At 33.9% G+C, this 14,382-nt stretch overlaps 1 protein-coding gene across 1 annotated transcript; it reads left to right on the top strand.

The window, feature by feature from the left end:
• Positions 1 to 727: 727 nt before the first annotated feature.
• On the top strand, positions 728 to 2,014 carry LOC135598259 (cell division cycle 20.2, cofactor of APC complex-like). The gene has a single exon (XM_065091791.1). The coding sequence runs from the start codon at positions 728 to 730 to the stop codon at positions 2,012 to 2,014; it is 1,287 nt and encodes a 428-aa protein (XP_064947863.1).
• Positions 2,015 to 14,382: the final 12,368 nt, after the last annotated feature.

Raw genomic sequence — 14,382 nt, 5'->3', positions numbered from 1 at the left:
AATTTGAGACTCAAAACCTAGTGTATTAATAAAAATATTATCAGTTTATAGATATTATTTAAAAATTTTCTTTTTTAGTGACAAATAAAAGAATATCAAATCTCATTATATTAATAATAATTTTAGTAGTTTAAAAACATTGCTTCGTACAAAAAAAAATGCCACGTCTTGTTTCTTTAACATACGAATTCTAAAAGAGTAAGGTACACGAAATTTAACGTAGATGATAGCTGTATATAACGGTGTGATGTCAAACTACCCGCTACGTACATTGGGTAAATATAACGGAACGATTTTAGAATGTAACGCTTGGGCTGGTGGCATCTATATAACCCGAGGGCCCACTCTGTTGCAATCACAACAACTTCTCTCCCCTCGCGCGCTCTCCTCCTCTCGACTCTCGGCTCTCGACTCTCGGCTCTCGGCGATCTCGTCGTTCTGCGAAGGTCGGAACTGCTCTCCGACGAACACGAACGGGCACAGCTGCGAGGGTCCTTCCCTTCGATTTTTATTGCGGTGATCTCATTCCTTTCTTTTTTCTCTTGTTTCGTTTCGCTTGGTTCTTCATCCGTCGAAATTTTGATTAGGGTTCAGAATTTTTGTTGGTCTTGGGGTTCTTTTAATCGATTCTTGGTTGTCGACTTTCTTGTGGGAAGATCGATCTTTCTGGTTTTCTCGATCGTTTTTCGTCACCTAGCCAGTCTCGTTCTGGTTTCGATTGGAAAATATGTCTTCTTCGCGTTCTAGGCGTGTGGAGTACGACCGCTTCATCCCGTTCCGGTCGGCGATGGACATGGACTACGCACGCTTTGCCCTAACCGGGCCTTCGAGACCGCAGCGTGATGGTTCGAGGGAATCCCCATCGAGCGTGGCGTACCAAAAGCTTCTTGACGAGTGCATTTTGAAGAACAGGTCTCGTATCCTCGCTTTCAAGACTGCACCTGAAGCGTCGGCCAGCAAGCTGCCCGAGTTTGACGAGCCCATTCGGCCGCAGAAGAAGCAGCAGAGGCGAATCCCTAAAGAACCAGAGAGGGTTTTGGTAATTCACGGCTTGTTGGATGATAATGTTTTGAATCTCCTCGACTGGGGAAGCAATAATGTGTTGGCGATTGGCCTTGAGGACGCAGTGTATCTCTGGGACGCTGCAAACGAGTCGACTAAGCTTCTACAACCCGTAGAAGACAGAGGACCTATCACTTGCATCCGCTGGTCGCCAGACTGTGCAGTTCTTGCTGTCGCATTTGGCAATTCAGATTTATCCCTGATTGATCTAGCAACAGGACATGTCGTGGATGGGATGGAAGATGAGAACCAGGCCCCTGTGTCGTCACTTGCGTGGAGAAGTAATTCAATCTTGACAGTCGGAAGATTTGATGGCACTGTTGTTGATTATGACTTTAGAAAGGATGACCTGTTCATCTGTTTCTATAATGGGCATCGGCGTGGAGTTTGTAGTCTTAAATGGTCCGTGTTGTCAGGGCGGTATTTGGCGAGTGGAGGGCAGGACAAACTAGTGCACATATGGGATGCCTGCATGCCTGTCTCACGTGACCATCCACGTCAACGTCAATGGCTTCACAGGATCAGCAGCCACACTTCCATTGTGAAGGCCGTTGACTGGTGCCCAACTCGGAGCAACCTGCTGGCTTCTGGTGGAGGTTGCAATGATCATTGCGTTAAGTTTTGGAACACCGTTAACGGTGCTTGCTTGAACTCGATTGATGCTGGCTCTGAAGTTTGTGCATTGCTATGGGACAAAAACAAATCTGAATTACTGACCTCCCATGGTTCGCCGAACAATCAACTCACCTTGTGGAATTACCCATCCATGACGAGAGTGGCTGAGGTTTCCGGTCATTCATCCCGGGTTCATTCCTTGGCTGGGAGTCCACTGGGAGGTGTAGTAGCTTCTGCCGCAGCAGATGAGACAGTCAAGTTTTGGAATATCTTTGAGACTCCCAAAATAACAAAACCTGAACTGCCTTTTGCCCAATTTAATGTCATCATAAGATGAAAAGGTGGATAGGTGGAAATGATTAAGATTCCAAATGGAAGACTTCTCTAGTGCTTGGCATGAAGATCTGTTGTTGGTAACATTGCGATGGGAAGTTTCGTGGTGTCAAAGAGGCAGTACATTTTCATACAAGTGCATGGATTCGAGATCTTCAAATATGAGCGCAACCGCCTAAGGTAAGTTAGAAACCTTACAGCCTTTTACAGCATTTTAGTAGGCTTATTTACAACATGACTATCATTGCAGCTACGAGTCGGATTTTTGTTTCCTATTTATTGTTTATCATTTCATAGTTATCGATATGATTATTGCCCAATTGATGAAACATGTGGTCTATAATTTTTGCCCAATTGTTATAATCTAATTATGTGGTTTAAAGTGATTTTAATTTGCTTCTCTTGTGTTTCTTTTTTGTAAGTTACTATCTTTGTCTCATTTTTGTTTGAGAATTTTTGTGCAGACTATATATTTTGTTGTGTATGCTAATCATGCATAATTAGATCAAACTGATAGATGCTTATTGTTTTTTTTCTTTTTTGAGTTCAGATTTCTTATGATATTCAATATGGCCTTGATATCACATGAAGACATCACATTGCACACCTAGAAGAGTGTTTGACAATCGAGAGATCTATGCATTATAAGAGGTAATTGCCTATGGCCTTATGTTTCTATTTTTTCTTTCCGATTATAAGTTTCCTATGATATAAGTTAAACTTAAGAATTTTATATTCTTTTAGGACTATAAAGAAACTTTGAAGATTGAACTGTGTAGCTCTAGTGCCAGAACAAAGCACTTGTAATATGGCCTTAAGTATCACATGAAGATATCACATTGCCAAAACAAACTTTGAAGATTGAACCGTATAACAAACTTCAGATTTCCTTTTCCATTTTTTTTTGAGTTGAGATTTCTTATAACATTCAATATGGCCTAGTTATCACATGAAGACATCACATTGCATATCTAGAAGTGTGTTTGACAATCGTGAGATCTATGCATTATAAGAGGTAATTGCTTATGACCCTATGCTTCTTTTTTCTTTTCTAACTATAGGTTTCCTATGATATAAGTTGAACTTCAGAATTTTATATTCTTTTAGGACCATTAAGAAACTTTGAAGATTGAACTGTGTAGCTCTATTGCCAGATCAAAGTACTTTCACATGATGAATTTAAAATCTTGCTATGGTGTCTTTGCTAAATCTTTATTCACAGATACAAAGATATTAAAGCATCTTTGGATTTGCTTAGAGGGTGAAAATATGGAAACTTATGGTGTTGCACAACTATAATCATATTCAACAACTAAGAGATCTATGCATAATTTTGATCTAAGATGTAACTTCTTATGTCTTTATTTTTTGGGTGACTAAAGGTTCCCTAAAATATCCATTAGCCTTCAGATTTTTTATGTTCTTTTAGGACCATTCTAGAACCCGTGAAAACTTTTATTTGGTGTAGATATTATTTCACTATGGAGTACTTCATTTCACTTGAAATAGTGTTTTTTTTATGTTTATTTGCATATACAAAGATACTAAAGCATCTCAGGATTTTGTTTAGAGGGTGAAATAATTTAGAAAATTGTGGAGTTGCAAAACTAGAATTGTGTTTGACAATCAAAAGACTGTTGATCAACCACTCAGATATTGTTTAAAAAACTGTTCATGAAATGAATAATTTTCAATTTGAAATTTTTCGAAAATAAAGATAAGTTCAAGAGTGAAATCCAAGCCTAAAATTTTTTGTTTTTAGTAAGATGTGTCATAATTTCTGTAGAAAGCAGTTATTCAACCTAAGAGAACTACAAACCACAGTATATACCATAATAGTAAAGAGATACCAAACAAATAAATCTATGAGCTTGATAAAGGTGAGGCATTGTAATTCTGTTTATTATGTTTTTCCCTGTGAAATAAACAAAAATATCAAATTTATATGTCTTTCCATGAATAGATTATGTCTTCTGCACCATAGATACACTTCTGATCCTAAGATAGGGCTTGAAAAATGGTGTCAAATGGGATATAATGCAGTTCTAAAGTTTGGAAGTTAGCTTACTAGACCAACAGTTCATAAATGCTTCATTATAGTGATAGTGGAGTAGTTCGGGTCCTTCCGATTAACAAGATCTTCATTAAAGGTTTCGATTTGGATTTATCTTGCTGAATCAGCTGTAGTTGTAGCAGAGTGGTAGCAATGTTCATGAGCTTGATAGACAAGCTTGCTATGTTTCATATAAATGTTCACCAATTAATGACATGGCTACTATTTCAGTATTTTTTCAATTATGCTATTGTGGTCATTTACCACAAGTTTCAGCATCCAAGCACTATATCTGAAATTTACCTTTGTAAGTATAACACCGACCTTTGAGTTGGTATTTCTTGTTTCCAACTTCCCTCTTTGTTTACTGAGATTAAGGTAGCAGTAGCGGTTGTGATTATTTATTGCGATTCCAGTAATATCACATGTGGTACCAAGTTTGAATTTGACACGATAATTCCGATTGATTTATTTAAGTCATCATTTTTTTTAATAATCTATTCATGATCTTGTTGGTTGTAATGGAGAGACAAATTGAATATTGGGTAAGCATTTGAAGTTTCCATCACCAAAGTTACCATCCCTTCCAACACCTCTACCTCTGTGCCCCTTGCCATCATCATATATATCTTGTAAACTATCATTGGCCTTATGGACAAGGCTAATGCGGTGGAGATTGATGATCCTCAGAAAGCTCCAGAGCTTGATCGAGACAAACAAGAAGCTGCAGTGAAGCTCATGGCCAACGGTGCGTGCACCCTTTGCAACACGGGGAAGGTGCATATACAACCTTCTTTTTCTCTTGATTAATGGTTGTTGGTGTTTGAATTATAAAACTAGAAATCAGTTTTATGTTGTGAAATTATGCATTTTTTTATTGATGCGCATATGGTTAGCTCACCCTTATTATCCAGAATAATAATTATTCATACTGGTCAAATTTTGTTATTCTCCCCTCTGTTTCAAATGGTCTGAATATTTCGTACCTGATGTGGAGCCATCCATAAAAGATCCTTCTACTAGGTGCTTGTTAGTGTTTGACTTGAAGCCTCACACTTTGAATATAAATTTGAGAGAATTTGTAACATGAATGAACAACTAGTTTACTTTTTTTTTTTCCAAACGTGGACGACTTTATATAAAATCTCCAAGCTGATATGCTAGACATTGTTTGTCATAAATAAACTAACAAAATGAAAGAAAGCCGGAAGAACTCGCAAGACTGAATGTTACATCTTTGGACAATGTATCATTCGAACTAGAAGCTCAACTTAAACACACACTTTTCCTTCATTTGAATTAATGAATTGGTCCTCCCCTCTTTTTCTGTGCTTTCTGAACTTCTTAATGAAATATTTCAAATTGTTTTGAAGAGTTCAATTATTCCAAGAATTACTTCAATGCATTTTAGTGATATACTAAGTGAACTGGTTTTGCAAAAAACTTAGAAGTCATCTGTTATTTTTTTGTTGAGCCTGCATATGGATTTTAAGAAGGAATATAGACACCATTTTTAAGTTCCATCATATTTTTTCCTCTTTTTCCCTTTTTCCTCCATAAATTTACAGTAAGGGTCTTTCCATATTTGTCAATATTATAACAAATGTCTACTATTATTCATAACCGTCAATATTTTCAGCTTCATACAATGAGATTTTGCCTAATGTCACTGATTATAGATTAAGTTGTTTGCAAATTGTTTCATGCTTAAAGATATTTCACCTCCAACAATTTTCTCATAGATTGACATTTGTGATGCTTCAGTCATATGTTGAGGCTTACCTTTCATTCATGTTATGATCAAGGCACATTGCTTTTTTTTATCATTCAGGGACAAAGAGACTTAGAGCATTGATGTTTCATTTACTGGAATTTGAGAATCAGGTTCAAGTATCCTTTCTTTGTTGAATATTTTGGTTACTCCTTTACTAGAAAGTATCTATGGTGGTTTCTCAAATTTTATCATTGAAAAGTCTACTGCACTAATTAATTCTCTTTCTTGTCTAACTTCTGGCCTGCCTCTTAACATTCTGTAATCTTTTTATCAAATTAGTTATAATTACTAACAAAGAATTGTGACTTCTATTAGTCTTTCTGTTATGTAAGAAAGAAAAAAAGAGATCTTATCAAATTCTGGATTGCTTTCAAGATATTGCTCTTCTATTACAGATTATTCATCAATAATATTTTTAGACATGTTTCGATTCCTTTAGACTTTGTTTTTTCTCCTTTTGTTATATTATTCATCAATAATAGCATTCCATAATCTTTCGAACAAATTAGTTGTCATTACTCATTACTAACAAAGAATTGTGGCTTCTATTAGTGTCTCTGTTCCGTAAGAAAGCAAAAAAAAGACCTATCAAATTTTGGAATTGCATTTTAGATATTTCTCTTTATTATAGATCATTCATTGATAATATTTTTAGACACATTTTGATTCCTTTAGACTTTGTTTTTTCTCCTTTATTTATGTGTTTTCCACTTTGCACTATTCTGACTATGTATTCTGTAGCTGCTGATATTTAACTAATCGTTTTATCATTTAAAAACTGACAATTTATCATATTAATAATATAGGTTTTCCTACCTTGTTGGATTTGCATGTAAAGGTACTGAACATAATACCTTCGCTGTTGATGAGTCACTTAAAGACTTCGCACGATTAGCTGTCGGACTTTCAGTTGTTGGCTCCACTTTTCAAAATTGTTTTTTTCCCCACATTTGAACATGAGGCAGCAAATAGTTTCCTCATTGCTCTAAGTATGCATTTCTAGATGTCTAGAATTTAGGAGTATATTATTGCTTTGGTTGTCATGAACAAGGTTCGCAATATCGTACCGTACCGGTGTTTCGACCTGGGCTCGGTACGGTACGGTATGGTGTACCGACCGGTACCCCCAGGTGCACCGAGCGGTACACCTAATTTCAGTCCGTTAAACCCTCCGAAAATACCTGAAAATAAAAAAAAAGTTAGGATAGGGTTTTCAAGTTATAAATAAATATAGTAATAGTATAAGTTTAGCAAAATCAATGTAAATTAGGTAAGAATAGTATCACATATCTTTTTCGGGCTTTGAGGTAGTTTTGTTCGAGGTTCGTATTTCAGTCCGTTATAGATTGAAATATCTACAGAAAAATCATTTGAATTGTTAGACTATTTTATTACAATATAAACTCTAAAATTCAAATTAATTAAATAATTACATATGTAGATATACCTGATTGTTGATTTTACCACCAAAACGAACGACGGGTCTCCACCCAATCTAACATTGGCTCTGAATCTTCGTTGTAGAATTGGAGGTCAATGGGATCAATATGATTCAAATATGTAATTTTAATTCAATATGATTTAAATTATGATAAAATCATCATTTATCTACACTAATTATACGATTAACATAGTTAATTTTTCACTAATTACGTCTCTTTCAACACTATAAACATGACAAATACCCTAATAGGTATTAAAGACATTGAATTGATATAAAATCGAATAAATTTTGATTAAATCATCATTAAAATGACTAATCACAGCATTAAATAACTTTAATAAAACTTAATTAAACTTATTTTATTATCATAAATATTATTCAATATTTAATATGCATGAAACACACTAATCATAATCTTAAAGATCTTAATTACTCTCTAATTAAAGAAATCGAATATATACCTCTTGATTAAAAAGCTCTTCCTTTTAATCTTCCCAAATTAGCCTCGATTGAATTCATAAATCGTTGTTTTGTAAAGTTTAGGAGAGAAAAAAAAGTTTGAGAGAGAGTTTAAAAGAGTATAATGAAATAGGGGAGAAGAATGACTTAAATAGAATGAGAAAGGGCTCCAACGGTCAAATTGACCGTTGGAGCACTGTAGCACTGCTATAGTGTGGTAACGATCGTTGGAGCACTGTAGCACTACTATAGTGTGGTAACGATCGAAATCGACCGTTACCGCTCGATATTACATCGTATCGTTCGATACGAGATTTTTTTGAATGTACCGCCCGGTAGCGGGCGGTCTGCGTACCGGTATGTACCGCCCGTACCAGGCGGTATAATTCGGTATTGCAGACCTTGGTCATGAATATAGAAATTCAGAAAATAAATCTATCTGAGATATTTTTTTTCTGCTGTTATGTAGTCCATTCTCTAATCTTATATAGGAAATATTTTATTGATGTCAGTTATCTAGTTTTACGTGACATGCCATATTTAGTAATTTGTGCATCTCTGTGTATTTGCCTCGTTCAAGATTCAGATTGTTCATTGTACCAACAACAACAAGAAGTGAAGACATCATGGGTAGCTACTATCATTTTCTAAAATGCTGTATGATTGGTTATAACCATTGAGTGTCATACAATTTCAACAATGGTGATTTAGATTTATTTACTCTCAAGTGTTGGTGCTATCAGTTTTTTTGGTTATGTTAATGTTGCTCTGAGCTAGGAACTAGGTCAGAATTTTTTTTAAAAAAATTGAAGAGAATCTCAAGAAGTAAGAAATCATGAAGACAAATGTCCATCTTTAAATATTTTTGTGATTTTAAATGGAATATTAAATGCAAAGCTACCTTTCTTGTGATCTTAGAGTTCTCTCTTGGTGATTGTTATTTGTCATAGCTTGATAAGGATTAGTAACCAGATGACACTCACTTAATATGGGTGTTTCTCTTTTATTTTCAAAATTTGCTATCAAGTAGATGCTAATACAGACAAATTCCAATGATTTATGACCTCTACTCGACCTTTAGGTGTTAATGTTGGTGTGTTTGTCTTAATGAAATTTGGGACTCAATTGCTGATGGTTTCAGCATGGTCATTTCTCAGATGATGGCGATTGCAATATGTGGATATGGAATTATGGGATAGTGTCACTTGGTAGAATGTTTTTTCTTTGATTATTAGCTCTTATGTTTTCTAGATTCAACTTCCAATAGCATTTTGTAGTGCTTGTGATCAAGATTTTAGTTATGCTCACTGATCCGAAGTTTTTGTTTATGTTCACTTATCCAAATTGAGAGATTTACATGAGCTCTTGAAATGTTGCTGAAGTCAAGTCTGCAATTTTGTGCCCTTAACATTGGAACTATAAATTTTTATGATGTGTTGTTAGCAAGAAGTTCTTATGCATTTATGATGCAATTATTACTATAGTTAATAAGGTTTTATAATGTGGCATTTTATATTGTTTGCTATGTTTTAGCTAAATTGACTTTACTCAACTCGATACTCAAAGAACATCCTTGTGTAATTTTTACGATCCTTTTTGCTTATCATGTTATTACTTCTAAAATAATTAATTTGTAATTCTATGATGGTAAATGTACAATGTGAAATATTAAGTGTAAATAAAATCTCACTCAAATTGAAATGACTAGCAAAGCAAATTATAAAGGTATCGTACAAAGCTAGTTGTTAATTGGAACATATTTGTGCAGCATTCAACTGATATCTCAATAAAAGATGCTTCTTAATCAGGTTAAAACACATGTACTTATCCATACGTTTTGAAGGTACACTCAATCAGTTACGTTTTGATATGGTAATTTGAAACTTTTATTTTTAGTCTCCATAGGTTAGGCTTTGTAGAATCACTAGATTTGGGTATAAAAGTAGATGCATAACTGAATCATGATACTTTTGGCTCATATCATATTCTTTTTTATCACTAAATAGGAAGCTAGCTACTTAGTTTTGATGAACATCTTCTATTGTTTATAAAGCAAATTGTCATGCCCTGTAATTCTTTATGTTGTTTTTCTTCTTTTATTTTTTCATGTAATATGGTATCAAAACTTAATCGTTGACCCGTATGCTCGTCCCTCTTGGATTTGTATGTAGTTGTTTTTGCTTTTCATGTACTTTCCAACTTCCATGAATGAATTGAATATTGGTACTAATTCTAACGCAATATGATGTGATATAACACAAAAATACAAAAATTGTTAGTTGAAATCTTTAGGAATGTACAATATATTAATTAATGCTAGCAAATGATCGGATTGATGTTGTCAAATTGACTCTGTTAAAACGTCAATCCTTGTTGTCAATATATCATACCAACTCAGGCAGAACATCAATAACATCAATCCTTATTGTCAATATACCTTGGTTACTTTAATTATGGCTATCTAAAATCGAAACATGAAAAAAATATTGAGGAAAATAATTTGGAGTACATAAATTAATTTTTATGACTTTTAAACATAATACAGTTGTTTGAGGTAAAATTCCAAATTATTTTGTTCTGCGTAATGAAATTTGCAACCAAATTGAGAGTATAACTAAATTTCCTTTGTCATGAGAAAAAATAATAGATAATTTTAGAAAGAAATATTGATAACAATTAAGAAGAAGTTGACAAAACATATAACACAAACAAAACATATAAAATATTTAAAATAATTAGGAAAATATGATTTAATTGAAAGCAGTCTGAAAAATGTTTAAATAAGATTTAACACAATAAAAACATGGAAAATTAAAAATCTACTTATGTTAATAAAGATGTTCGAGAAATGTTTACAAATTTATGAAAATTAAAAATTTCACAAAAGTTGTCTTAGTCTAAGAATATATTTTCCTCAAATCTTGAAAGTTCATAATAGTTTATCACACAATCAAAATCTTCAAGGGCATTCCTATAGACTACACCTATTCGATCCAAAACATAGTTATCTAATAAGGGACATGACGAGTGCCTACTGGGCCTCTACCTGAACTTCATTAACTCAGACAAACATAGTTCACTCGATCAAGGATCTCTGCTAATTTCCTTGTCCTCAAACACCTATTGCATCAATGATAACATGTCTCCTTAGTTTTGATGTAATGCATTACTTAGCTTTTAAGGAATGAACATTTTGATTTTTTTAAAAATAGATGTAATTGAAATAAAGTTTACAAAAGGTAGAATATGGTGATTAGTAATACTTGTTAATTGGCTAAAATATGTTAATTGTTGCCATTTTGTGTGTCTTCATTAAGAATTAATTATAAAAAATACAGTTATCATTTAATAAATATAAGGCATTGTTAGAGATTACATTTTAGAGGAAGGGAGATGCATAGTTGAAAAGGTCATTTTATAAATATAAAGCAGTATTAGAGCTCAAATTTTAGCGCAAGAGAAGTATAGTTGAAATTTGAAAAGATCTACCAAGTTTTCTTTCTAGTCTAAAATATCACATTCTAAATAAAGACCTTAATGATGTTTGATGATGTCTATAATCTATTGTTTGGACTCTGGATTATAGTATCTCTTTCTCTTTCATTCAAATTTGTTAATGATAAAAAATGACTAACAACTTGTTTGTATACCAGGCGGAACATGTTGGTATACTATCTTATATACCAGTACCATACTACTCTGATATATTATTGAAACCGATATCGGACTGAGATTGAAAATATTATTTTTTGGTGTGTATTTTGTTTATTTCAATTTGTTTACAAGAGTAGTTCTGATTCATTTTTATGGGCATTAACTTTATTTCTGGTAACATGTGGAATTTTACCGCAAGACAACTACGTAGTTTGCCAACATGGCAACCAATTTTAGTGACTAAGACTTTTAGTTAAAAGCAAGGGCTTTTCAATTTTAGTTATTTTGGGTTACATGAATGAACAAACAGTGTACTTTTTTTTTCCAAAAGTGGACAAATTTAAACATGCAAGATGATATGCTAAACATTGTTTGTAAAAAATGAACTAACAAAATGAAAGAATGCAGGAAGAACTTGCAAGACTCTGAACGTTTACATCTTTGGGCAATGAATCATTCGAACCAGAAGCTCAGCTTAAACACATACTTTACCTTCATTTGAATTAGTGAATTGGTCCCCCCTCTGTGTCTTTGTTAAGCCTTCTGAATTTTTTAATGAAATATTACAAACTTGTTTAAAGAGTTCAATTATTCCAAGAATTACTTCAATGCATTTCTGATTTTAGTAAGATGCGTCATAATTTCTGTAGAAAGCAGTTATTTCAACCTAAGAGAACTGTAAACCACAGTATATTTCATAATAGTAAAGAGATATCAAACAAATAAATCTATGAGCTTGATAAAGGTGAGGCATTGTAATTCTGTTTATTATGTTTTTCCCTGTGAAATGAATAAAAATATCAAATTTACATGTCTTTCCATGAAAAGACTAGGTCTTCTGCAACATAGATACACTTCTGATCCTAAGATAGGGCTAGAAAACTGGTGCCAAATGGGATATAATGCAGGTTCTAAATTTTGGAAGTTAGCTTACTAGATCAATAGTTCACAAATGCTTCATTATGGTGATAGTGGAGTAGTTCGGGTCCTTCCGATTAACAGGATCTTCATTGAATCCGAAGGTTCTGATTTGTGATTGTTTCAGTCTATGGGATTTATCTTGCTGAATCAGTTGTAGCTGTAGAAGAGTAGTAGCAATGTTCATGAGCTTGATAGACAAGCTTGTTATGTTTCATATAAATGTTCACCAATTAATGACATGGCTACTATTTCAGTATTTTTTCAATTCTGCTGTTGTGGTCATTTACCACAAGTTTCAGCATCCAAGCACTATATCTGAAATTTTCCTTTTGTAAGTATAACACCGACCTTTGAGTTGGTATTTCTTGTTTCCAACTTCCCTATTTGTTTACTGAGATTAAGGTAGCAGCAACGGTTGTGATTATTTATTGTGATTCCAGTAATATCACATGTGGTACCAAGTTTGAATTTGACATGATAATTCCGATTGAATTATTGAAGTCATCATTTTTTTAATAATATATTGATAATCTTGTTGGATGTAATGGAGAAACAAAATGAATATTGGGTAAGCATTTGAAGTCTCCATCACCAAAGTTACCATCCCTTCCAACACCTCTACCTCTGTGCCTCTTGCCATCGTCATGTACATCTTGTAAACTATCATTGGCCTTATGGACAAGGCTAATGCAGTGGAGATTGATGATCCTCAGGAAACTCCAGAGCCTGATCAAGACAAACAAGAAGCTCATGGCCAATGGTGCGTGCATCCTTTGCAAGAAGGGGATGGTGTATATACCAAGGTTCGTAATACCGTACCGTACCATATCGATATTTCGACCTGGGCTCGGTACCGGTACGGTACAGTACACTCGGACCGATAACAGTCGGTCCGCGTACCGACAACCTGTCGGACCGGTACGTACCACCCGTACGGGGCAGTATGGCTCGGTACGGCAGACCCACTATATACAACCTTCTTTTTCTCTTGATTAGTGGTTATTGGTGTTTGAATTGTAAAACTAGAAATCAATTTTATGTTGTGAAATTATGCATCGAAGAACAAGAGAATGAATGTCTGACAAATTACCAATGAGATCATCTAGTATTTTTTTTATTAATGCACATATGCTTAGCTCACCCTTGTTATCCAGAATAATAGTTATTCATACTGGTCAGATTTTTTTTGTTTCCCTCGTGTTTCAAATGGTTTGAATATTTCGTGCTTGACGTGGAGCCATCCAGAAAAGATCCATCTACTAGGTGCTTGTTAGTGTTTGACTTGAAGCCTCCCACTTTGGATAAAAATTTGAGAGAATTTGTACATGAATGAACAACCAGTGTACTTTTTTTTCACAAAAGTGGACAAATTTATATATCCAAGCTGATATTCTAGATATTGTTTGTCAAAAATGAACTAACAAAATGAAAGAATGCAGGAAGAACTTGTAAGATTCTGAACGTTTACATCTTGGGGCAATGTATCATTCGAACCAGAAGCTTAGCTTAAACACACACTTTACCTTCATTTGAATTAGTGAATTGGTCCCCCATCTCTCTCTCTCTGTTAAGCCTTCTGAATTTGTTAATGAAATATTGCAAATTGTTTTGAAGAGTTCAATTATTTCAAGAATTACTTCAATGCATTTTATTGGTATACTAAGTGAACTGATTTTCCAAAAAATTTAGAAGTCATATGTTAATTTATAAGTAAAACAAAGGGACGTCGCTTGTTTTTTTGCCCGCGTGGGAGAAGAAACCCTCCCCCCGCACCAAAAAGGGTGACGAGGCAATCGCCCCTTTTTATGTTATGTATATATATGTATATATATATACATATACATACACACATATATATATATATATATACATATATATATATATACATATATATATATATATATATACATATATATATATACATATACATATATATATATCAAATGTACCTCTCGGTATACAGTACCATATCGTACCGAGCGAATCTCAAAACTCCGATATGGTATGAAATTTCAATCCTTGTCCTGAATATACATTTATTATTCATTATAATCCTTGTCCTGAACA

The sequence above is a fragment of the Musa acuminata genome, chromosome BXJ2-1, assembly GCF_036884655.1.
Source record: "Musa acuminata AAA Group cultivar baxijiao chromosome BXJ2-1, Cavendish_Baxijiao_AAA, whole genome shotgun sequence".
In the NCBI taxonomy this organism is placed as follows: domain Eukaryota; kingdom Viridiplantae; phylum Streptophyta; class Magnoliopsida; order Zingiberales; family Musaceae; genus Musa; species Musa acuminata.
Note: the sequence above shows the minus strand (reverse complement) of the source record. Positions and strands in the feature narration are given on the sequence as shown.